This window comes from Callithrix jacchus, chromosome 4 (assembly GCF_049354715.1).
Source record: "Callithrix jacchus isolate 240 chromosome 4, calJac240_pri, whole genome shotgun sequence".
NCBI classification, from domain to species: domain Eukaryota; kingdom Metazoa; phylum Chordata; class Mammalia; order Primates; family Cebidae; genus Callithrix; species Callithrix jacchus.
The window spans coordinates 65,911,226-65,937,980 of record NC_133505.1 but is presented as its reverse complement, the minus strand read 5'-3'; the positions used below and the strand labels follow the sequence as shown (position 1 = coordinate 65,937,980).

At 35.8% G+C, this 26,755-nt stretch overlaps 1 protein-coding gene across 1 annotated transcript in view; it reads right to left on the bottom strand.

The window, feature by feature from the left end:
* Positions 1-26,755, bottom strand: part of PRIM2 (DNA primase subunit 2) — a 323,635-nt gene that overhangs the window by 79,601 nt on the left and 217,279 nt on the right. The window contains exon 10 of the mRNA XM_002746677.5: positions 25,302-25,487. Within this exon, the coding sequence (XP_002746723.1) occupies positions 25,302-25,487 (186 nt within the window). The remainder of the gene's footprint in view (positions 1-25,301; positions 25,488-26,755) is intronic.

Below are 26,755 nucleotides of genomic sequence, written 5' to 3'. Positions count from 1 at the left end.
ACGCAACATCCATTCTGCTGCCCATAGATCAAGGAAGAATATTGACTTTCAAGTCTTATTATTTAAAAAACATATTTCATTAGGATATCATTCCCATAGATTGTGATTCCTCTGATGGATCTAGGCAAAGTAAATGGAAAACCTGGAGAGAATTCACCATTCTAGATGTCATGAAAAGCTATTTGTGACTCATGGGAAGAGATCGGTGTATCAACATTAACAGGAGTTTGGAAGAAGTTAATTTCCAGCCTTCATGGATGACTTTGAGGGGTTCAAGACTTCAGTAAAGGAAGTCACTGCAGATACAGTGGAAATATCAAGAGAACTAGAATTAGAAGTGGAGCCTAAGGATGTGACCAAGCTAATTCCTGAAACATCATATAATTTTTTAATGGATAAAGAGTTGCTTCTCATGGATGAGCAAAGAAGGTGGTTCCTTGAGATGGAAGCTATTCCTGGTGAAGATGCTGTGAACACTGCTGAAATGACAACAAGGGATTTTGATTATTACATAAACTTAATTAAACTTAATTTAGAAACAGCATCAGGGTTTGAGAGGATACACTCCAATTTTGAAAGAAGTTATGTTATAGGTAAAATGCTATCCAACAGCATTGTATGCCGCAGATAAATCTTTTGTGAAAGGAAAAGTCAATCGATGCAGCAAACTTCTTGGTGTCTTATTTTAAGAAATTGTCTGAGCCACTCCAGCCTTCAGCAACCACCACCCTAATCAGTCAGCAGCCATCCACATCAAGGCTCACCAAAGGCTCAGATGACCATTACTATTTTTAGTAATAAAAAATGTATTTTTAAATTAGTTATCTACATTGTTTTTCTAGACATAATACTATGGACACTTAACAGACTGTGGTATAGTATACAGATAACTTTTATATGCATTGGGAAAACAAACTGTGTGACTTGCTTTTTTTTTTTTTTTTTTTTTTTTTTTTTTTTTTTTTTTGAGATGGAGTTTCGCTCGTTACCCAGGCTGGAGTGCAATGGCGCAATCTCGGCTCACTGCAACCTCTGCCTCCTGGGTTCAGGCAATTCAATTCTCCTGCCTCAGCCTCCCGAGTAGCTGGGATTACAGGCACACGCCACCACGCCCAGCTAATTTTTTGTATTATTAGTAGAGACGGGGTTTCACCATGTTGACCAGGATGGTCTCGATCTCTTGAGCTCGTGATCCACCCGCCTCGGCCTCCCAAAGTGCTGGGATTACAGGCTTGAGCCACTGCGCCCAGCCCATGTGACTTGCTTTTTTGAGTTTTATTGTGGTGGTCTGGAACAAACCCCACAGTATCCTCTAGGTAATGCCAGTACTGCCTTAGGGAAGTTGAATACCTGTATCTATGTTGTCTAGGATCTATCCTGTCAAGCATTCTATGTATGCTTCTAAACCAATTCTTCAATTATTTTAAATCAGCAAGTAAATTTATCTTTGCTGAAAATGAGGAAAGATGGTTATTGTGAAATCAATCAAATGTAAACTTGACCTGAGTAGGTCCTTAAATACAATTTTGAGAAAGGCATAACTAGCTGTAGATAAAAAGTGCAAGGTAAAACCAAAAGGAAGACTGCACGAATTTACTAGGATAGGTAAGCACTGAAGTCAAGGAAGTCAACAGTTCTGCTTGGATGATGACACAGTGCTGAAGGGTGACCCAAGTGATTTATGCAATAATAACTTCCACAGATTCAACTTAGACACTTGAAACATGCTACCAAAAATTCAAATATTCAAAAATATGTGATAAACATAAAAAGTTTGAGAGGCCTTGATCTTAACTTTGTATCACCTCAAAGCCCACACTTTTTTTTGTCTTTAAGAGACAGGGTGTCACTCTGTCTCCCAGGATTGACTCATAGCTCACTGTAACCTTGAACTCTTGAGCTCAATCCCATCTCAGCCTCCCAAGTAGTTGAGACTACAGGTGTGTGTCACCACACTCAACTAATTTTTTTGGAGAGAGGGAGTCTTGCTATGTTGCCTAGGCTGGTCTTGAGCTCCTGGGCTCAAGGGATCTTCCCACCTCGGCCTCCCAAAGAGCTGAGATTATACGTGTGAGCCATGGTGCCCAGTCTCAAAATGTATCTCTTTAATGACTACCTAAAAGTTAGCATCTTGGCAATGATTAAAAAACTGAACCCTGAAAACAGCTCAGCACTCTCAACCGACTTGCTTTGGATACCTGACATTTTAAAATAAATATAACCACATGTATAAAGGAACTATCCATTTATATTTTCTAACTTTTCTCTATGTATTAAGATAAAGATCACTAGACAGCAATGAAATCAACCTGTAATTTCTCAGCATCCAGCAGGAATACTTCCACTGAAATTTAATAACATGCTCTCAGCTTTTACAAAGGTTCAATATAAGACTCTCTACTTGAGTAATGGTTCTATGTCTTCAGCCAACCTATGGTTTAAAAGGTCCTTTATTACGTTACCAACAACCTTTATATAAACACTTCACAGATCATAAAATACTTGTGCATCCCAATTCTGTATATCCAAATCCTACCATCCTTCAGGGTTCAATTCAAATATCAATTTCTCCATGAAGCCCCGAATCTCCTAGGTAGATATAATATCTTACTCTTGAGCTTGTTCTTCTACTGTACATACTACTTTCTATGTCATATTAAATAAGAACTTAGGGGAGGGCATTTTATTGACCATTTGTTATTTATCAGAAACCGTGCTAATAAGCACAATACTAAGAGTTATTAACATGTAATCTTTACATCAATCTCATCATTATCCTTATTTGAAGGATAAGAAAACTGAAGTCCAGAGAGGCCAATTTAATCAAAGTCATATGGCAAATAATTGGCAAATGAGGTCAGGGCTCTGGTTTGATTCCAACGTCTACATTCCCCCCACCACACCACTGTGCCTTCCAAAATAAGTTAAACTGCCCTCTCAGGAGACAAATGTCTATTTATTTATTTTTATGAAATAACTCTAAATATCCAATACTTACTTGAATTTAAACCTAACAAAATGTAGAATATGTTCCGAAAGAGGTTATTACTAATTACAAGGGCAATTCAATAGATACTTTAAAACACAAGTTATAACAGTCTAGTATAGACTATGTTCCTTGAAGTCAAGAATCGTATCTTTTTTTAACTTTTAAGTTTAGGGGTACATGTGCAGGTTTGTTATACAGGTAAACTAGTGTCATGGAGGTTTACAGTAGAGGTATTTCATCACCCATGTACTAAGCTTAGTACCCAATACTTTTTTTTGCTTCTCTCCTTCCTCCCACCCTCCAACCTCAAGGAGGCTCCAGTATGTTGTTCCCTTCTCTATGCTCATGAGTTCTCATCATTTAGCTCCCACTCATAAATAAGAACATGCAGCATTTGGTTTTCTGTTCCTCCATTAGTTTGCTAAGGATAACGGCCTCCAGCTCCATTCATGTTCCTACAAAAGACATGATATTGTTCTTTTCATGGCTGAATAGTATTCTATGGTGTATATGTACCACATTGTCTTTACCCAATCTGTCACTGATGGGCACTTAGGGTGATTCTATGTGTTTGCTATTGTGAATATGAACATTTGCGTGTATATATCTTTATGGCAGAATGATTTATACTCCTCTGGGTATATACTCAGTAATAGATTGCTGGGTCGAATGGTAGTTCTGTTTTTAGCTCTTTGAGGAATTGCCATACTGCTTTCCACAATGGTTGAACTAACTTACACTCCCATCAACAGTGTATAAGCATTCCCTTTGCTCCACAACCTCATCAGCATCTATTATTTTTTGACATTTTAATAATAGCCATGCTGACTGGTATGAGATGGTATCTCACTGTGGTTTTGATTTGCATTTGTCCAATGATCACTGATATTAAGCTTTTTTTCCTATGCCTGTTGGACACATGTATGTCTTCTCTGGAAAAGTACCTGCTCGTGTCCTTAGCCTACTTTTTAATGGACATTTTTTTTCTTTTAAATTTAAGTTCCTTATAGATGGTGGATATTAGACCTTTGTCAGATGCACAGGTGGCAAATATTTTCTCCCACTCAGTAGGCTGTCTGTTTACTCTGTTGATAGTTCCTTTTGCTGTGCAGAAGCTCTTAAGTTTAATTAGATCCTATTTGCCAATTTTTGCTTTTTTTGCAATTTGCTTCTGGTATCTTTGTCATGAAATCTTTGCCCATTTCTAATGAGTAGGATGGTACGGCCTAGGTTGTCTTCCAGGGTTTATTGTGTTTTGGGCTTTACATTTAAGGGTTTAATACATCTTGAGTTGATTTTTCTATATAATGTAAGCAAAGGGTCCTATTTCAATCTTCTGCATATGGCTGACCAGTTATCCTAGCACTATTTGTTGAACAGGGAGTCCTTTCCCCATTGCTTGTTTTTGTCAGCTTTGTTGAAGATCAGATGGTCGTAGGTATGTGGCCTTATTTCTGGGTTTTCTATTCTGTTCATTGGTCTATGTGTCTGTTTTGGTACCAGTACCATGTTATTTTGGTTACTGTACCCCTGTAGTATAGTTTGAAGTCAGACAACATGATATCTCCAGCTTTGTACTTTTTGCTTAGGATTGCCTTGGCTACTTGGGCTTTTTTGGTTCCATATGAATTTTAAGATAGTTTTCTAGTTCCATGAAGAATGTCATTGGTAGTTGGATAGGAATAGCATTGAATCTATCAATTACTTTGGGCAGAATGGCCATTTTAATAATACTGATTTTTCCTATCTTTGAGTATGAGATGTTTTTCCGTTTGTTTGTATCATCTCTGATTTCTTTAAGCAGTATTTTGTAATTCTCAATGTAGAGCTCATTCACCTCTCTTGTTAGCTGTATTCCTAGGTATTTCATTCTTATTGTGGCAACCATGAACGGTGGCATTGTGTTCCTGATTACTGACAGTCCTTAAAACACTGGTATACAGACAGTTTAATTAATCTGAAAATGAAAGTTCTTCTTGTCCAATAAAATTATATTTCTTTCCAAAAATGAGGATCATGGGCTTTTTCCATCCCCTTTAGCTAGACTTAGGGCTCAAGTAGAATAATTAAGTTAGCTAAGTGTTCAGAAATGTCAATTTCTCTGTTTCTTTCAATATTTTGTTTTAATTTTTCATCTTTCTAAAGAAAAAAGACTTAAGCTCATCTAGTGTTTGTGGTATGGCCTATCCAATGGAGAGAAAAATCATGTGAATCCCAGAGCTTCTATCTAGCAGTAAACTCGCATCTTCAGGGTGTTTCTTTGCAAAATCCTAGAAATTATACTTATTCTTATATGGTGATTTTCTAAAGTTTACATAAGAATAGTTATACAAAGTAAGCCAGGCATGGTGGCTCACGCCTATAATTCCAGCACTTCGGGAGGCTGAGGCGGATGGATCACTTGAGGTCAGGAGTTCCAGACAAGCCTGGCCAACATAGTAAAACCTCATCTCTACTAAAAATACAAAAATTAACCAGATGTGGTGGTGCACACCTGGAGTCCCAGGTACCCGGGAAGCGGGGGTTGCAGTGAGCTGAGATCAAGCCACTGCACTGCAGCCTGGGTAACAGAGTGAGACTCTGTAAGTAAGTAAGTAAGTAAAGTAAGTAAGTAAGTAAGTAAGTAAGTAAGTAAGTAAATAAATAAATAAATAAATAAATAAATAAATAAATGATTTACACAAAGTGCCAGGCATACTGCAGGACTCAATAAAGGTTCACATTCCCCACTTTAACAAATTATCTTAAATGGCTCAACCATGCCAAAGAATAGCAAGTTTACATTAATTCCACCATCTTTTCTAAAAGCTACTTAAAATATTAAATATATTTCTAAGAAAAATTACATTATTTTTCATTCATTTGCCTCTATCAAGAAAATATATCCTCTTTTGATACACATTCTTTCCCTAAAAATAATGCAGAAAATAGGCTCTTTTAAAACTTTAGTTTATCTTTGCAAAGAGAAAATAATACAAGGCATTACTATGGTACTCAGAGTCTGCTTTCTCTAAGGATAAGCCAATCTATAATCAACAGTCAGAAAAGCAAATGATGTGGCTAGAGGGTTCCCTGAAAGAACAAAAACATATTCGTTAGCAATTCCACTTTTTAAATGAAAAGTCTGTCTTTACTACAACAGGAAGATTTAAATATGAAGGAAAAAAATCATGAAGTAGCATATCCTGTAATTTTTAAAAGAAAAAACGAATGGCTTAAACTACTTACGTCCATTTTCAGCCAACAAATACATATTAAGAAAAGACTAGGTGCAGAGCATTCTTTCCTATGTAAGAGGTGGGTGGGGAGAATGTAACAACTTTAAGATAGAATCCCTGCTATTCAGACACTTAAAATTTAGTTGAGACTGAAAGAGGTGCTAGGGGGAAGTCACTGCTGGCTAGGGTGCTCAGGAAAGGATTAACACAGGACTGGGCCTTCTGTGATAAACAGAAAGGATTCTATACCTCTTAAACTAAATCTAGTTCATCCCCAGTGTACTAAAATAAATTCCAACTAGTTGCCCCTTGATTATTCAGAGTTCATCCCCAGTGTACTAAAATAAATTCCAACTAGTTGCCCCTTGATTATTCAGAGTTCTTTCCCCTATCAGACAGTGTAATTTCTTCAAGGTAGTAAATTTATATATCCTATAGGTAGATTAAAATTATCTTTTAAAAAAATCACATAAAGCTTTATGATCTTGAATGTGAAAATCTAACAAAATATACCTATTAAAACAACATATAAATGTAAATATGTGCTAAGTTATCCATAGAAAGGAGTCATCAGTACTGTTTGGAATGAAACCTAATACAGTTATAAACAGAGATTAAATGGCTTACCACGGCATTATTCAAATTGCATTCTTTATGTAAGAGGCCTCAAGGTACAATCAATAAGTTAATGATTAAAATACATAAAACTGTAGCAGAAAATCATCATCATAAAATTGTGTTAAAATAATGCTTAAGTGTTGATTTGTCAGAAAGAACCTATTAATAAAGACAGATTTTTATGGTACTATTCCTAGAAGGCCCATACATGGGATAGGGATGATTTTTGGAAATCTTGTCTCTAGTTCCTTAGAATAGGAATCTGGAAACTGTGTAAACATACTACCTGAAATCAAATGTGGCCAAGGCGAAGCTTTGTAAGGAATAAGGAAGCAAATAAGGAGGACAAAAAGTAGCCTTAAGTGCTATGACACCCTTGAAACTCTAAAGACCACACTACAGTGTTTCTGTAGTCTCGATATCACTAAAGACGAGGATACCAAACCTCAAGCCAAGTAATGGAGCATTGAGGTTTTCACAGTGAGTTAAGCAAGCATACCATGAGCCAAGAAGGGTAATCAAAGTACATGCAACACTGGCAAAAAAAGAGAAATAAGTTCACCTTTAAAGACAGAACAAAACAGGAAATTTCCTAGAAATACAAGAAGACTTCATGACATCTTCTTGAATTACCCTCGAGATCATTCTCATTGGTGAATATTATATTCAAATATACTAACTAATATGACTATGTCCTGGATTCATGTTTTTCTAAATACAGATTTTCAAGAGGCAATTTTAAGTATTTTTAAAACTAAAGTGGAAATAAAAGCATTATTGTGATAAAAAACATATCCAAGAGAATTAATGTATATATGTATAGTTTTCCTTTGTTGCTAAAGACACATCACATTATAATGTAGCCTAAAAACATTAACATTATATTAAAGCACACCTTGTCTTCAAATTGGTTTAACAGTATTATTATAACTAAATTACAAAGTGACTATATTTAAACAAATAAAATTCCCTTTAATCCACACATTTCTTGTGAAATGGCAAGCTTTTACCATTCTGATTTTATCCTTACACATGGATTTACTAAACAGTATCACTTAACCACTACTTAAGCTAGTGACAGTGATATTGTTTCACATTTACTCGTTGTGGCAAATGTTTTGTTTTCCACTACACTCTCTAAATAAATCTAACAGAATAAAATACAATTTATATACAATTTTTTTAAATTACAATGGAGACAACCTAAGATGAACATTCGTCACAGTGTTCATTTTGAAAGACTATGGAAAACAAGGCGTTTCTTCATACAAAAAATGTCTGGCTAAAAACTGCCGAAGGAAGGGGCAGAAAAGACAGGTGAAGAGAATCTACATAGAAATACTTGGTTTTTGGAGGCTTATATACAATTCAGAGGACAAGGATGGCAAACAGGAACAGAACTGAAGAGCTAAGAAAATGCCTCAACCAATGCCAAGGAAAAGGAAACGAGAGGTTAAAATAAAAGGCCTTGAGGTCCAAAGATGTGCAGACAAACTAAAACATATAGTAGGTAAAAAGATTAACTGTGCCCGAAACCCATCCACCTTATTGTAGACATCATTCATTTCCCTCTGTATTATCTTTCCAGTGGGGGATTTAAAAAAATAGGGATTTTGTTGAGATTTAGTAGAAAATCCTTTTCCTCTCTCTAATTTTAAGAACTTGACGAAATCACAGGATCCTTGAGCCTAGGGATGATTAAGACAGTGTTGCTTTACTCAACTCTAGTAGGTAGAATACAGGGATCACAAAGACTTGAGAGCAAGAAAGTCTGCCATTATCAGTCCTAGAGGCACAGATAAAGCCCGGCACCTCATTTTAAATGGCAGTCCCTCCAAAACGAAGGGTCTGCACCACCTTCCTCACTGAGAGCGTAGACACAGTGAGCTTACTGTAGGCTCCCTGTAAGCCCAAGCCACCAAGCCACGGCTTCTCACTTGACTTGAGCTACATTTGCCCAAGCCTCACCACTGGGAGTTTGCCTCAGCTTGTGCTGATACTCCACTGCCTCCTGCTGGCCTCCCCTGCACCCACTGACGTTTTAGCTAAATCTGGCTGCACTGCAGCTCAAACCTCCACAGACCAATATCATATCGAAAGGTTCTAAGATCCAGTGTCTGTTCATTCTGAGTACGCTTGGGTGGTTCCCTTTGTCTTGAGTTTCTTGATTGTAAAATGGGGACCAGTCAGACCTGCTATTCATATCCCACTAAGATATGACAACAACAATCGCAAGCCTAAAGCTCTTGTGTAAAACTCAAGTTGTGTCAAAACATCATGTTTTTGTTTAAGCCATTCATGACCACCCTATTTAAAACCACACCCAGGTACTAAACAGCATTCCCTATCTTCTTCTCCATTAAAAAAAATGTATTCATAGCAGTAATCACCAACTAATGTATCAATAATTCACTTACGTTTTTACTGTCTCTCCTCAACCAGAATGTAAGCTCCAGAGTTTTGATAGTTTTTTCTGTATTGTTTACTGCTACTTTACCTCTAGTAGCTAGAATACTGGCTGGGACAGAGTAGATACTCAATATGTGTTGAATGGATGAACAAAATACACTCTTGAAACAGTCCCCTAGGAAAAGGCAGGTTATGTCTGAGATAATACAAAAGAAAATGGCGAGCTTATTTGGGATCAAAGTTGAAAAGCAATTTGCTTCTTAGGGTGCCTAATCAGTATCATCCTTACCACTCAAATTTTTTAAATCTGAGTTTTTGTGTCTCCTTCTCTCAACTTATTCTAAATTAAAAGGCTGGCTTCACTAAGCAGATGACATTCTTACCAATTCAAAACAGTAACCATCTAGATTTCCCCTTGAGTAAACATCCCTCTAGCCCTTTCCTGATTAGATTCCTGCTTTTCTGAGGGAGCTGCATACAACAACATTTGGACTATTAAAGTACAACCATTCTCTGGGTCCCCACAACTATGAAAATTTATATATTCTCTTTTTATAAAGAGCAGTGCATACAGGCAGGTACAAAATAACTGTCTGGTTATTTTTTAAATAAAATAAAATCCTACAGAAGTAAACAAACTAGAAATATGGTTCAAAGTAATTTTTTAAGTAAAAACAAAACAAACTCAACAAAGATTTATAGTCAAACAATAGGTGACACACACACAATGTTTAAAGAAAGCCAAGAATATACCTTGCCCACACTTCAAGTCCCTGAGATTCCTAACATTAATAAATCTTCCAAAGAAAAATCCTTCAGTATCAGAAGTCTGACCCATTTTGGAACCTACACATATCCAATTTGTCCAGAGACATGGCCAATTAAAACACACTCTTGGTACCTTAAACTGGCATCTTCTTAAGAAGATACATATTATATTGTCATTTCCCCCTAAGAGTACCACATATATTAGCAACAAAAATTTGATCCACCTTTTAAAATGTTGAATAAAATGTCATTTTATTTTTAAACATCATTTTAATATATTAGTATAATCCGTAAGGTATCACTGGCAAAATGACATTTATAAATGAATGACAGAGTTGAAGTCTTCTACTTTTTATCTTATTTCCATAATTTAAGAATTTAAAAGTATTTGGAACACAACATCAAGAGCAATGAAATTTACTAAAGCTAATTTTTACCAGAATACTGTTAGGAGAGGGAAGTAACACCTGTTTTATTCTAATAATAGACTTAACCCAATACATAATTTAATTAAAAATCTGACTAGCTAGCCTCCTGACAATTCATGAAAGCAAGTCCAACCTGTTCAAGTCAATGTTTAAATATTAATTCTTAGACTGTAAAATCTAGAATTAGTATTCCACGTGCTATGGAAAGCATCAAGAAAAGAAATAAACCCTTAATGTACACATATCTTTATTATACACCAAAATATTTAGAAGAGAGAATATAACACATTTCACTGCAATAAAGCTTTGAAAATACATTTTAGATGACTTGGTAGCTGTTAAGAGTACCTTTAAACTTGCTGCCCAAAAATAATGACAAAGATTAGAGACTCTTTTTGCAAGAAACTTTTTTTTTTTAAAGATGGAGTTTCACTCTTGTTGCCCAGGCTGGAGTACAATGGCACCATCTTGGCTCACCACAACCTCCGCCTCCTAGGTTCAAGCAATTCTCCTGCCTCAGCTTCCCAAGTAGCTGGGATTATAGGCATGCACCACCACATCTGGCTAATTTTGTATTTTTAGTGGAGACAGTTTCTCCATGTTGGTCAGGCTAGTCTCGAACTCCCAACCTCAGGTGATCCACCCGCCTTGGCCTCCCAAAGTGCTGGGATTACAGGCATGAGCCACCACACCTGGAGACAAGAAACTATTTTTTTTATTAAATTCAAATTACTTTCCTAGGATATCACCAACATGAACATTCAAACAAAACAAACTTTTCTTTGAAAGAAAAACCAAAACACAGACAATTAGAAAACTAATATTTGTGTCTATAAGTTAATAGGTTTATAAATATACTGAAAAAACATGTGAATTATATAGAATAACTCCTTTATCAATATTTTAATATTATTAAATATTTGTCTAGTGCATTATAGATGACATAGTATTTCACATATATACTTTATTCTTTGTAACATTTTAGCAGACATTACTATTGCCCTCAAGAACTGAAAAATCTCTATTGCTAATTGTGTTCTCTTAAGTGTACAAAGTTGTCATATCAGTGCCAACCTATACACTAAGTCTAGTCTTACTTCTGAGAGTACTGGGGGAAGTTCAGGGTTTGGAATAAAATAGACCTGGGTCTCACCCAGGTTTGATCATGTACCACCTTTGCTGCCTGGAGAAAATGCATTGAATTCCCAATTGAAGGAAGATAATATTTACTTCATGGTGGTGTGGTGAGATTCAATTAAATAAAAAAACATAGTAAGAATTTAAAGCAGCATGGATGCCTTGCTAACTCCTAAACCTAAATAAACTTTACCTTATGCTCTCTCTGCTTTTGCTCTAAGGCCATAAGACAATGCAACATAATAGTGCTAACTTAACAAATTAGGAATTTATGGCCTAGTACTCTTTTCTCACTAGTAAACTAGACATAAATAATACTTATCTCCTAAGATTGTTTTAAGGATTCCATAAAACTCTGTATGTAGAATACTAATTATAGTGCCTAGCATATGCTAGGAACTCAAACTATAACCATTCTGTAGCTTAGCAATCTTTTTATTATTAGTTAATGCCTTAGCATACTTCTGGAAGGTGTTATTCTTATTCTTTGACTTTAAGTCCTAAATATGCAAAATCATTCTGGTAAGTGATTCTCATGCCTACTTTACTGGAAAGATGACCAGTGAGTGTGAGCTTCCACAGCTCCTCTTTCTACTTTTAAACACTCCTTTACCAATTTGTAATTTTTCATATATCCATCAGGTGTGAGACAAACAGCAACGCTCACTACCTAATACAATTCTTTCAGTCATTCAACAAATTTTTTATAGGAATATATCTTTATTTTTTTACTGCATTTTAGGTTTGGGGGGTACATGTGAAGAACATGCAAGATTGTTGCATAGTTACACACGTGGCAGTGTGATTTTCTGCTTTCCTCACCATCACCTATATCTGGCATTTCTCCCCATGCTATCTCTCCCCAACTCCCCACCCCCCGCTGTCCCTCTCCTATTTCCCCCCGACAGACCCCGGTGTGTGATGCCCCTCTCCCTGTGTCCATGTGTTCTCATTGTTCAACACCCACCTATGAGTGAGAACATGCAGTGTTTGATTTTCTGTTCTTGTGTCACTTTGCTGAGAATGATGGTTTCCAGGTTTATCCATGTCCCTACAAAGGACATGAACTCATCATTTTTTTAATGGCTGCATAGTATTCCATGATGTATATGTGCCACATTTTCCCTGTCCAGTCTATCATCGATGGGCATCTGGATTGGTTCCAGGTCTTTGCTATTGTAAGCAGTGCTGCAATAAACATTTGTGTGCATGTGTCCTTATAGCAGAACAATTTTGAGCATATATAATCGGCCAGTACCAACTCAAGTGCTGGGTGTATGAAGGTAAGAAAGAAACAAATTCTACTCTCAGGGAGCACCACATAGGAAAGGAGATTCACATTATAATAATCACATTATAAATAAATGTTTTAAATTCTCTTTCCATCTCCTCAGGCCTAGTTTCAACTATTCTAGCACATCCTCCATTTCCATGAGTTTCACTGTTCCGGCCACCCCAGCTTGAAAACCTTGCTTGGCACAGTCGTCCTCTATACCTAGTATGCTCTATTTCTTTCCTTCCTGAATTTTTAAACTTTAGAAACACACACTCTATTCCCATCACTTCCATTTCCTTGTGTGCTAAGACTAGGAAATCTGGTTTCTGCTCTTACCTTTTCTAAAAAACAACTTCTTAAAAACAATATCCATGCCTTTTTCAGTTCTCAAAGTACCAAGTACCTCTTACTTTCAAAATTCTCCTCTTTCTTAGTGCCTAGAACCAAACTGTTGTTTTCCTCTCTTCTACTTCAATTTTTCTCATGATTCTGTTTTCACTCTCGGTTCCTCCATCTCTGTTCCAAACAGTCGGTATTCCTTAAAGTTGGAAACAAAGAGGAACCAAATTCATGATCCATTTCACCTCCACTCTGATCCCAGACAATTTAGTTCCCTGTCCATTACCTGTGCTAATGGAGCTTTCTAAATAACTTAGGCTGACCACCTGAGTTAAATTTAATTCTTTCTCCATGCTGTCCTATAAACTGTCCCCAAAATGTTTCTTGAATCCACACTTACCCCTCTGTTCTTATCACTATCACAAGACCTAACTTGGTCAACTTTATCTCATTTCTAGTGTCTCTGCATTTCAATTCTCCATACTATTTCCATATTAATCTTCTGAAGATATAATTCTCTCCTGGTTTAAAATTCACTAATGGGTTTACTGTGACTGTAAGACAAAGTTCATTTTAAGCAATCATATTCTGGCACTAGTATCCTTCTCCTCTCTACTCATCTCATACTACCTTCCTAAATTCCACACTACAAATAAACCAGAATTGTGTTTTTAAACATTTTTAAATAGCAAAAGCCTCCTTTTAAGTGAAATCTTACACAGAACCCCAACCCATAAAAGCAGATAAAGATACAATTACACTTGCTAAAAGGAGGCCAGAAACCAGACAACTTAACCTCTCCTGTCAATTTCTCTCCCTTTACTGTGAGACCCGAGAGCTCCAAGAACAACCTCAAATCCATTCCATCATACCACATCCCTTGAACATTTCTTAAGACAAACTATCTTTACTGAAATTTAGTCCCTATTTCCCTTCTTTGCCCTTAATCTTCTTCTCCATTCTAGGTTTTATGAAACCCCTAATAAGCCAGCACAAATTGTATTCTACTTGTGGAAACTTTGCTGATTATATCATACCAATCTAACCACTCTTTCCTTTGAAAACCTAGAGTATGAATAGCTGGCACTTACTATATATCAGAATCTGTATTGAGCCCTTACTGAATCTTCCCTACATCAATGAAGGATAGACAACAGTTAGAGACATACATATATATATATATATATATATATATATATATATATATATATACCCACAGTTACAGACATATATACATATGTATATGTAATTATTGTCCATATTCTGTAGATGAGGACACATGTCAGGTAACTTGCCTGAAGTCACACAACTTGTATATAATGGAATTCAATCATCTGAAACCTGAACTCAATCATCTGCAAGCCTGTACTCTATCAGTTCTTTCCAGTCTTTTTCATGTCACTGAGTACATAAAAAGACATATGTAAAGCACTCTAGGGCAAAATGAAAGAAGCTACTCACAGTTGAAGGCAATTAGTTTTAATACCCCAGGTCCCGCCTAGCTTCTCCAAGGATTCACGGGATCAATATTGGAGTATATTGGAAATTCATTAGCAGTACATCAGCTGAAAAAGTCTGCTATACATATTCATTTCGTATTTACTGGTACCTGGTATGTAGCAGGGATGTGTGTGGGTTATTGACAAGGGACAACATGTATGTTCAAATCACAAAGAAATGAAGACAGAAGAACAAAACAAGAGCTGAAGAATTTACTAATAAATGCCTATAACTTGAATAAGCCAATAACCAGTTTAGATTTTCATAAGGTTGCTATGGTTTGAGTATCTGCCCCCTCCAAAACTCACATTAAAGCATAATCCCCAATGTGGCAATAGTGAGAGGTCAGGCCTTTAAGACGTGACTAGATCATGGAAGCTCTGCCTATTGTGGACTGATCCATTCATGGATGAATGGATCAAAGGGTTAATATATTAATGGGCTGTCATAGGAGGGAAAACTGGTAGCTTTCTAAGAAGAGGAAGAAAGACCTGAGATAGTGCGCTAGCACACTCAGCCCCTTTGCCATGTGATGCCCTGTGCCACCTTGGCACTCCTCAGAGTCCCCACAAGTAAGGAGGCTCTCATCAGATGCAGTCCCACGACCTGGGACTTCTCAACCATAAGTAGAAGAAATATATTTCTTTTCTGTATAAATTACACAGTTCCAGATATTCTGTGATAAGCACTAGAAAATGGACTATGACAGTGTAGTATTTAAAACAGTGCAGTTCTGAATCTTTAGTGTTCATCAATTTCATCTGGATGGTTTGTTAAACCATAAATTGTGGGCCCTGACCCCAGAACTTGATTCTGAGAATCCACATTTCTAACAAATTCCCAAATGATGCTGATGCTGAGATCTACTGGTCTTTGAAATTTAAAAAATCCTAACAATAAATATGGTTCATATACTCACATCCTGCCAGCCAAATATTTAATCCTTCAGTAGTCATTTTTTAACAACACAAGTTTGTTCTAAGTCATGATGCAAGCTAGATTCTGGAAGGCAAGATAAGCTTTTTAAACAGTGCTAAATGTTCCTTGACCCAATTATAACAACATATAATAGACCTTAAGCATGCTGTCATCAAGGACAGAAACCACAGCTATATAAAATGTACATTATCAATGTCGTATTTAATATCCAATAAAACCAGCTTAAAGCAATTCAGAACAACAACACTATAAGCAATCTGACTGACAGGACACATTGCTTTGAATTTATTAGAAGAATTATCCAGTTAAATTCAATACTTAACAAAGCTAGAGGCCAAAGTGACTTAACGTCCAAGTGCCAAGTAAAAGAATATTTTTGTGGTATTCATACTTTAAATAGAGGTTTGTGAGTGCTCTCATTTATAAGTGGGAGCTAAACACTGAGCATGCACAGACATAGAGATAGAAGAAACAGACACAGAGGACTACTAGAGGCAGGAGGGAGGGTGGTTGAAAAACTACCTATTGGGTACTATGCTCACTACCTGGGTGATGAGATACATACCTCAAACCTCACAGCACAAAATATACTCAGGTAACAAACCTGTACATGCACCCTCTATATCTAAAATAAAACTTGAAATTTAAAAAATAAAAAATAAATTAAACAAAGGTTTTATTTTATATCTCTTGCACCGAAGGTGATGCTTTTTTTCAGGTAGACAGGCATGTAAATTATAATTACAACTAAGAAAAACATGGAAAAACTTTATTCTGATTAATTAAATACATTTTATTAGCATAGAGCATAGGTGCCTTTATTTCAGAAATATGGGAAATTATTTAAAGAATAAGACATTCAAAACTTTAAATACTTCTTGTGAATCATTCACAAATCCAAAAAAATCGATTCAACAACCTAAGCGCAATTTTTAAATGTCCCCATCCTTCAATGACAAGGATTAACTCAAAGAAATCTATTTTAACATTTTAAATGTATCAAGACTAATATTCAACAGTTAAATCTGGCTGCACTGCCTATGCAGAAGCCATTCTTTATTCCTTTACTTTCTTAATAAACTTGCTTTCACTTAAAAAAAAAAAAATCCAAGAATAAAAACCCTACATTATGAAACCAGTATTTTTGGAGTAAGGCATATTGTGAAAAGCAATTGGTTTGCTATAAAATCATGTAACAATGGAATGTTCTCTTGGAAATAACTGATGTTTTAATACTAAAATCCCTATTGTCAAGTATAATAGGCATCTAAATAATAAAACAGTATTCAAATATACCGAGAAACTAAAATACAAAAAGTCTGGAAATGGAGAATTTTAAATCACAACAGTCAAAACCACAACAATCCCGAAAACACCTAATAAACAAGCCTAAAGCAAACAAGTAATAAATGAAAGAATTATTAATATAAAATTATTTTATAAAAAGTATTATAAAGAAAATGAAGGAAGAGTTAACAATGTTTTAGCTACTTTCCCCTCATTCCTTGTTTCCTGTGTATTGTTGCTCTTAGTTCTTTCTCTACTAATCCATGTCATTCACTTTCTCCAAATCTTAATTCAAGATTGCTCTCTAACATGATGCATCCTAATAACTTTCTTCCTACACATCACCTCAATAGTACTTTCCTTTTTACCATCATGTTTGGAACTGTTTTCCAATTTCTTCTATCTTTCTCAATTAAACAATTATCAAGTAGATTAAAATCTTACAGCAAAGGAGTTTTTTTTTTTTTTTTAATCAATGTTAGCCTATATAATCAGAAATACATAGGCCAAATTAATTTGAACCAGGTGAAAACTTTACTCATACTATTTTCCTTTCTTCAGTAAACCTTCAAAACATTCATAATATTATTTCATTATATTATTTTAGTAATAATATATTCAAAGTTGTAAAACTACACGTATTTAACTAAATTACAGTTACCAATTGACTGTATCCAGGCTGACAGGATCCTGATTGGCAGCTACCTACCCAACAAGACCAGTTCCTACTGGCCTATTAATTCAATGTATCTGAAGTTATTTGGTAAAAAATCTAAGTCTCCAGACTTCCCTCTTGCCACAATTACACTGGTACAGTTCAGTTTCCTAACACCTACAGGATGTCCTACACTTTAAGGTCCTTTAAAATGTTGCCCCTTTAACATGAAATTTCCTTACTTCTCTGTCTGCATATTTGTATTTTTCCGGTTTTTCCAAATAAATCTCTTGGAAGATTCTCATAAATAAGGTCCTGGAAAGTCTCCATAGATAAAGGATGTTTCTTTTATTGCAGTATGTTCAGAATGGTACATGTTCATGATAAACACACAATAAAAATCTGCTGAATGATCTACGCCAAGTAGAAGGAATACGTACATATATATGTGTCTGTGTATATACACAAGTATATTTCTCTGTACTTTCAATAAGAATCATAATATGATAATACTGTATTAAGTATTTGTATATCTGTATATTCTACCAATCCATATTTTGATTTAGAAAAATACATGGATGACAATGAATTTGATTCAAAGCATCTGTATTTCTAACAAATTCCTAAATGATACTGATGCTGAGATCTACTGGTCTTAGAAATAAAAAAGCAACTAAAATGACTTAGTATTCTACAACTTGTTAGAAACAGCCTATCTAAAAAGAACAAAAACAGATAAAGATTATTTTTTCTCATACTGAAAGCCAAACTTTAAAGATTTGGTAGAATTTACCATGTATTTAGCAAAATATAAATAAAATCTATGAACACATATGAAAATTTACTTCTATGTAAATAATATGGAAATGTCTATGTATTAGTTTATTTAATAAACATTTATTGAGTGCCTGCTATGAGTAAGGCACTGTTCTAGGTACCTGAACATGCAGCAGTCAACAAGAAAGATGAGATACCTGCTTTTATATAGTCTACATTCTAATTGTAGAATACACTTAATAAATAAATAAATAAGCAATAAATATAAGGTAGTCATGAGCACCCAAAATTATAAGAACATAATCTGGTAGCAAGTCACCAATATCATTTATTGCTAGTCTGAAAATATTTTTAAATGGAAAGAAAAATAATCCAAACCAACAACTCTGAATAAGCATTTTACAGACAGATGGCTACTTTTTACACATATAGGATTGACTTAACACATATGACAGAGCAGGACTACTGCCATCTTGGACAAGCATCATCATTTAAAAATTTACCTTGATCAAAAGCTGCCTCAATCCAAAGGGCATCAGCCTAACCACTAAGATCAGCATGACTATAAACCACAAGTAACATCTCTGACCAGAAACACTCCAAACTCCTCCCCAACCAGAGACATGACAGCCCCGAGATAACCTCCTCTCCAGCTGGAGAGGTAACAACCCCAAATAACCTCCCCTCAGACCAGAGACATTCCAACCCTGCCATAAATTTCTCCCCAACACAGAAACATTCCAAGCTGTCTCACCAGTAAATATTATTAGTCTGTAAGAGAGAGTGCTCCTGACTGAAATTGGCCAGAAGCCCCTCTCTGGTTTGTTCTCCAAGATAAACCTGTCTCTGACTGTCGAGCTGCTTTTTGTGTTTCTTTCCTCCTCCTTTAACTCTTACAACAACAAATTCTTAATAAAAAACAACAGTGAGCATCAGAACCTTGAGCTGCTTCCATAGTCACATCATTCCTAGGCAAAAATGTTTATAACAGAAATTATGTACATTATAACACAAAAACTGCTTAACCTTAATAAAAGGTATCTCAAGACACAATAGTTTAATATTTATATTCTGGATGACAGTTACAAACACTAACACATATTGGTGTAAATTATTTTAGAAATCAGACAACATATTCTCCTCCACCATTAAGTATAACATTAGTTTTAAAAACAAAGTGTTCAAAATATGCCTGCAACAAGCACAAGCAAGTGAAGATGGCAGGAAGAGACAGACACTGATCATGCAGTAAATTCAAGAATAGAGCTACATTAGAAGAAATTAGGGTAAAGAAATATTTGGTTCTAGGCAGTGTATCTAGGTAAGGCAATTGTGGCAGCAGAGTTAGAGCTCAAAATTGGTGGAGATATTATACCCATTTCTGCTGACTCAAAAGTACTGGTTAAGTACTCAGAATATTTGCTCAGACACACATAGCAATGTATCTCAAATAAGTCACAATGAGGACACAAATATTATGAGAAAGAAATCAGGAATTATGATCATTTGGGAAACAATAGTACAGAAAAATTCCAGTTGAAATTGATTGTTACCACATCATTTTTCTTACACTGTTAGGAAATAAGCTGTCCAACAGAAGTTGTTATTTCAAACCATTCAAGCCAGGTTCAACACCTAAGTCCTTTAAACAGCACTATAAAAAATGTTTAACATCGTCTATAATCATCCTAAAAAATATCCTATAAGTAGTATTTTAAGCCAACTATTTTTATACCTCTTATGAATATTTTTTAATTGTATGTATCACTTAATAGATACAATTGTTCAATTAGAGAATATTGTAATTTAGTATGCCTTAGTTTATTACATGTGATTGAAAAAGAATGTAAAAGACGCAGTTCAGACAGGGCGCAGTGGCTCACACCTGTAATCCCAGCACTTTGGGAAGCCGAGGAGGGCGGATCATGAGGTCAAGAGATCGAGACCATCCAGGCCAACAGGGTGAAACCCCGTCTCTACTAAAAAATATACAAAAACCTAGCTGGGCATGGTGGCGCATGCCTGTAGTTCCAGCTACTCGGAAGACTGAGGCAGGAGAATTGCTGGAACCCGGGAGGCAGAGGTTGCAGTGAGCTGAGATCATGCCCCTGCACTCCAGCCTGGTGCCTAGAGACAGAGTGAGACTCTGTCTCAAAAAAAAAAAAAAAAAAAAAAGACTCAGTTCACAAAAACATGAACATTTACAAATACAAACTATGTAACAACAGAACACCAAATAGTCATGGAAAGTCACAAATGTGTCTTCTAATCCTATAGTCAACATAATATTTGCTATAATCAATAGCTGATAAAAATGTAGACTACTAAATGTTATCTGGAAAACTAAAAAAATTTCTTTTATAAGAATTTTTGAAAAAAAGTTCACATTGCAAAATGAAAATCCATAACAAAATTTAAACACACAAGTTTTTTAAAAAAGACTAAATACTGATGATAGTGCTCCACAGGCTATTCAGATGTACATAAAAGAAGGCAGGTCAGTGAACAGGTGTCCAAGCCAAAGACCTAGTACTCAGGGTAAGTGTCCATATAGGCTGGTGCAGCTGGTTTTCTCTCTCCTTTCCTTTTTCCTCTCTCAGTTTACAGCACAAACCAAGCTAAAATGCTAGATCAGCTCCTCGCTTTTGACTTCAAAACAATCCAGCTCGCCAGCCAGGCCTGGTGGCAGTGGCTCACACTTGCAATCCCAGGACTTTGGGAGGCCGAGGCAGGTGGATCACCTGAGGTCAGGAGTTTGAGAACAGCCTGAGCAACATAGTGAAACCCCGCCTCTACTAAAAATACATAAATTAGCTGGGCATAATGGTACATGCCTACAATTTTTAAATGTATGGGGTGAGGGGTGGAAGGAGGCTGAGGCAGGGAGAATCCCTGGGAGGCAGAGGTTGCACTAAGCCGAGATCGCGCCACTACACTCCAGCCTGGGTGACGGAGCAAGACTCCATCTCAGAAAAGCAACCCAGCTCTTGACTGGGCCACAAGATGCCCGGACATTTGGTCAAACATTATAGTAGTTGTTTCTGAGGGGTGTTTCTGGATATGATTAACATTTGAATTGGTAGTTAGAGTAAAGCAGATTGCCCTACCTAATGTGGATAATTCTCATCCAATCAGTTGAAAACCTCAATAAAACAAAAAGCCTGACCTCTCCTGTGAGTAAGAGGGAATTTCTTTCTGCCTGACTTCCTGAAACTGGGACCTCATTTTTTTCCCCTGCCTTTAAACTCAAACTGAAACACTGACTCCTCCTGGGTCTCGAGGCTGTTGGCATTTGAACTGGAACTAAAGTTGACCCTTGAACAACACAGGAATTATAGGCAACAACTTCCATCCCTCACCCCATACATTTAAAAATAAGTTTTTATTCCCCAAACACTTAACTACTGAAAGCCTACTGTTGACCCTAAGCCTTACCAATAACATAAACAGCTGTTTAATACATATTTTGAATATTATATATATTATACATTGTAACATCACAATAAAGTAAGCTAGAGAAAAAATATTAAGAAAGTCATAATAGGCCAGGCACAGTGGCTCATGCCTATAATCCCAGCACTTTGGGAGGCTGAGGCAGGGAGATCACCTGAGGTCAAGAGTTTAAGACCAGCCTGGCCAAAACAGTGAAACCCCGTCTCAACTAAAAATATAAAAAGAAAAAGAAGGTCATAAGAAAATACATTTATGAGCTAATGGTGTTGTTATTCAAGGTTTACAATACTGCACTGAATATGATGAAAATACCCAAGAACTGTGAGAGATGACTTTACTGTAATACATAATTTACTGTACAGACAAACTGCTCAGGCTGAGATGATTAGCATCACATGCCATTTTAAGCAGATACTTGTAACACTTATAGGCTCACCACAATAGCAACAAGGTGGGGCTATGAGATTACATTAGTAGTACAGAATGTGCTACAGTTAATTTTATGCAGTTTATAATTTAATTCTGCATCTTTACATTTGTTTACATTTATCTCTACTGGGAATGGCACCACATACAATCTGTACATTTGTGTGCATGTGTTTTCATAAATTTTCACTTTTTGCAATATATTTCTGTATATCTCACGTTACTAATTAGGACTAGTATATATTTTATGCATTCATATATACTTAATTTTTTCCTACTTTTTTGATACTTCTAGGCTATGTGGTTCATCTGCAAGGTTTTTCAAATTGTTACAGATCTCCAGAAAATTTCCAATATACTCATTGAAAAAAATCCGCATATAACTGGACCCATGCAGGTCAAATCTGTGTATTTCAAGGATCAACTATACACCAGCACTATTCTGGTTTTCAGACTAAAACTACAACATTTGGCTCTCCTGGGTCTCCAACTTGTCAAATGCAGATCTTCAGACTTGTCAATCTCCATAAACCCCATCTCTAACTCTCTTTTGGAGAGAGAGACAGAAATACACACAGTTCTGTTTCTCTGGAGAACACTAATACATCTACCTACTTAATACATCAAATTCCTAATAAGATCAAAAATTCTTAAATTAGTAATACATAATGATGTCAATGGCAGAGCAAAATTCTCACATCGCTTGAAGAGGGTCTAATTTAAAAGCTTTCTGAACCGTCATTTCAAAGAATGCATTAAAACTTTAAAACTGTGTGTAATTTTGTTTTGTTTTTTTGAGATGGACTCTCCCTCTGATGCCTAGGCTGGAGTGCTGTGGTGCTACCTCAGCTCACTGCAACCTCCACCTCCCAAGTTCAAGGGATTCTCCTGACTCAGCCTCCCAAGTAGCTGGGATTACAGGCGCCTGCCAGGACACCTGGCTAATTTTTGTATTTTTAGTTGAGACAGCATTTCACCCTGTTGGTCAGGCTGGTCTCTAACTCCTCACCTCAGGTGATCCACGCACCTCAACCTTCCAAAGGGCTAGGATTACAGGCGTGAACCAACCCACACAACTGTGTGTAGTTTCTTATCAGATAATTTTATTTTCTGGTGAATGTACACACACACACACACACAAAGAACATAATCAGAACTATAATCAATGATCTATGTCCTCTGGATACCAGCTATTTGACTCTGTTACACGTGTTAGCAACATATATAACAGAGTCAAATTAGACACAACCAAATAAATGTCCAACAATAGGAAAATCATTAAACAAATCACATCACTTTCAAAGGATATAATATTATACAACTACTAAAGATATTTTCAAACATTGGTCAAAAACATGCAAAAATCATCATAATATAATGACAAGTTTTAGAATGGGGAAAATCAGTGGTGTTCAGTTATCTAGATTAGATTAGAGTAAAAGGCTACAATGTTGGCAGTAATTATTTCAAACTAGGGGATAACCGGTGAATTTTTCTGTATTTTTCATATTTATAATTAGACTAATTTCTAACTAAAAGAAAGATAATGGAGGTCTAAAAAACATTATCCAGAACTATTCAAAGAAAATCCTATTAAATGACTTCATTAAGATTCTATGAATAATTGTCAATGAAGACAGTTTTTAAAACAAATTTATAAAAACTGTAAGGCTTTTTATAACATGTTATTTTAAAAACCTGACCTTTTCAATACAGCTAGAAACATGAACTGAATTGTGATCTCCTAAAATTCATCTGTTGAAGCCCTAACTCCAAATCCAACTGTAATTGGAGATAGGGCCTCTCAAGGGATAATTAAGGTTAAACGAGTTCATATGAGTAGGGCCCTAATCCAGTAAGACTAGCATATTTATAAGAAAATGAAGAAACACCAGGGATGCACATGCACAGAGAAAAGGCCATGTGAGCACAAAGTGAGAAGGCGGCCACCTGTAAGCCAAGGAGGCAGGCCTTGGGAGAAACCAAATCTGCCAGTGCTTTGATCTTGGACTTCAGCCACCTGAAGTGTGAGGAAATAAACTTCTGTTTTTTAAACCAAGCAGTCTGTGGTATTTTATTATGGCAACCCTTGCAAACTAATGTAAAACATAATAAAGTACCTGGCAAATATTGTTTTTTCTATAATTTACTTTTAGGAGGGAACAAATCAAGAAATAGACAGTAAAAAATGTTCTTCATACCACAGTGTCAAGGCATAGAAGGGGCAAGAAATCATATTTCCAAATAAAATGTTATTAGCTGGCACTATTAAAGAGAAATAAGGAGTAGGATTGGGAACATAAGCACTGTGGATATGTTTTTAGAAAAGTTGTTCAGGTTTAAGTGATTACTGTCTATCTAAAAATGTTCTATAGGCCGCGTACAATGACTCAGGCTCACAGGTGTAATCCCAACCCTTTAGAATGCCAAGGCAGGAGAATGGCTTGAGCCCAACAGTTTGAGACCAGCCTGGGCAACATAGTGAGACCCCATCTCTACAAAAAATTAAAAAAAAAAAAAAAATGACCCAGGCATAATGGCATGCACCTGTGGCCCTAGTTACTGGGAAGGATGAAGTAGGAGGATCACTTGAGCCCAAACGTCCAGGCTGCAGTGAGCCGGGATTGCACCACTGCAATCCAGCCCAGCCTGAGCGACAGAGGAAGACCATATCTCAAAAATAAACCCCAAAGTTTATAAAAGATTCTGCATAACATAATAGAAAAGATTTTAAATGTTTTCATTGTATTTGTTCACGGTATCTCCCAGTGCTCAAAACATTATGTGTGTGTGTATATATATATGGATATGTATATATACATATACATTCCTACAGAAATATAACTCTGAAAGCAATTTCAGTCTTATGATTACTACTGGCAGTATACCTACAAACATTCCTTTCCCAATCTTTTGTATTAGATTAACATGCAAGTTTCTTTTTATTTAAACTGAATTGTCACATTCATCTTTTTAGAATTTTCAACTACATTGCAGGGAGCATATTTTTTAAAAAACAGACATTTTTATTTTCAGACAAAATTAAAGTATCAGTTACCACTCTGATTTTTTTCAAAATTACCTTGTCTGGATCCATCTTTCCTTTGATAAATTCTTGCTTCCAGAACTGCAATGCCTGTTCCAAAGTTAAACCAATGCCCTTCAGAAACAGGCCATACTGCATTCGGCCTCCATGACGAAGATGGTGATTTTCCCGCAAGGCTTTATGTAACTGACGCATGCAAGGTGGGAAGGATTTCGTAGAAAGCTACAAGAAAAAACAGTTTTAAGTTATGTGGAAGACTTATTAGGTCCCCAATAATATTTGTTATGGTTGCAAACTCAATTTAATTGGAACAAAAAACAAATGCCATAAGAAAGTACCACTTTATTACTGTGGTTACAGATGACCTATCTGTATCAGATGTCCCTTAACTTTTTTTATTGGTTACAAGTTAATGTAATATTTTAGATACTTTGTGTTAAATAATATACTATTAAAATTTTACCTGTTTCTTTTATAAATTTAATTAAACTTTTTTTGAAGTTACCTATAGACCCCCATACAGTTAAAAGAAATAATGCAAAGAGTTAGCAAGTACCTAAATTCCCCCCAAAGATAAAATCATGTAAAACTACAGTAGATTATCACAAACAAGATACCAACATTGATAAAAATCCACTAGTTTTATTCAGGTTTCCTCGGTTGTACTCATGTACTTATTTCTGTATTAACTTTTATGCAATTTTGTCACATGTAGGATCATACATCCTCCCCCACAGTCAAGATGCAGAACAGTTCTGTCACCACAAGGTTCCCTCATGTTTTCCTTGTATAACCACTCCCATCTATCCTTTGCACCCTGTTCCCTCTCCCCTAGTTCCGTAATCCTTGGCAACCACTGATCTGATCTCCATCTCTATAATTTTGTCATTTCAAGAGTATTATATAATAGAATTATATAATATGTATTGCTTTGAGATTGTCATTTTTAACTCAGTAGAATTCCCTCAAGATTCATCTAAGTTGTATATAAGCTCATTTCTTTATTACTGAGTAGTTTTCCATGATGTGAAAGTCTCATAATGTATTTAACTATTCACTCATTAAAGAACACTTGGGTTGTTTCCAGTTTGGGCTATTTCAAATGAAGCTATTATGAGCATTCTTGAAGAGGTTTTTATATGAACATAAGATTTCATTTCCCTGAGATAAAAGTACAATTGCCAAATAGCAGATGAACTTTTAAGGTAACTCAAATATGAAGTAGAACACAAAAATAAGACATATTCTTCTCATAAGGAAAATTCAAATAAATGTGTTAAAGAAATCAAGTTAAAAGGAACAAAGTGTAGGTCTTTCCCTTAGTGTCAAAAATGAAATATCACTGCCCACTTTAATTTTTCACTTATGGTTTCAATTGCATTCTCTACAACTTCCTTAAATATCCTCCTCCCAAGACTTTAAATTCTCACTCCTTCACAAATGCCTTAGCAAGTTCACTTCATCTGTAAGAAAGAGCAGGTCTCACTTTG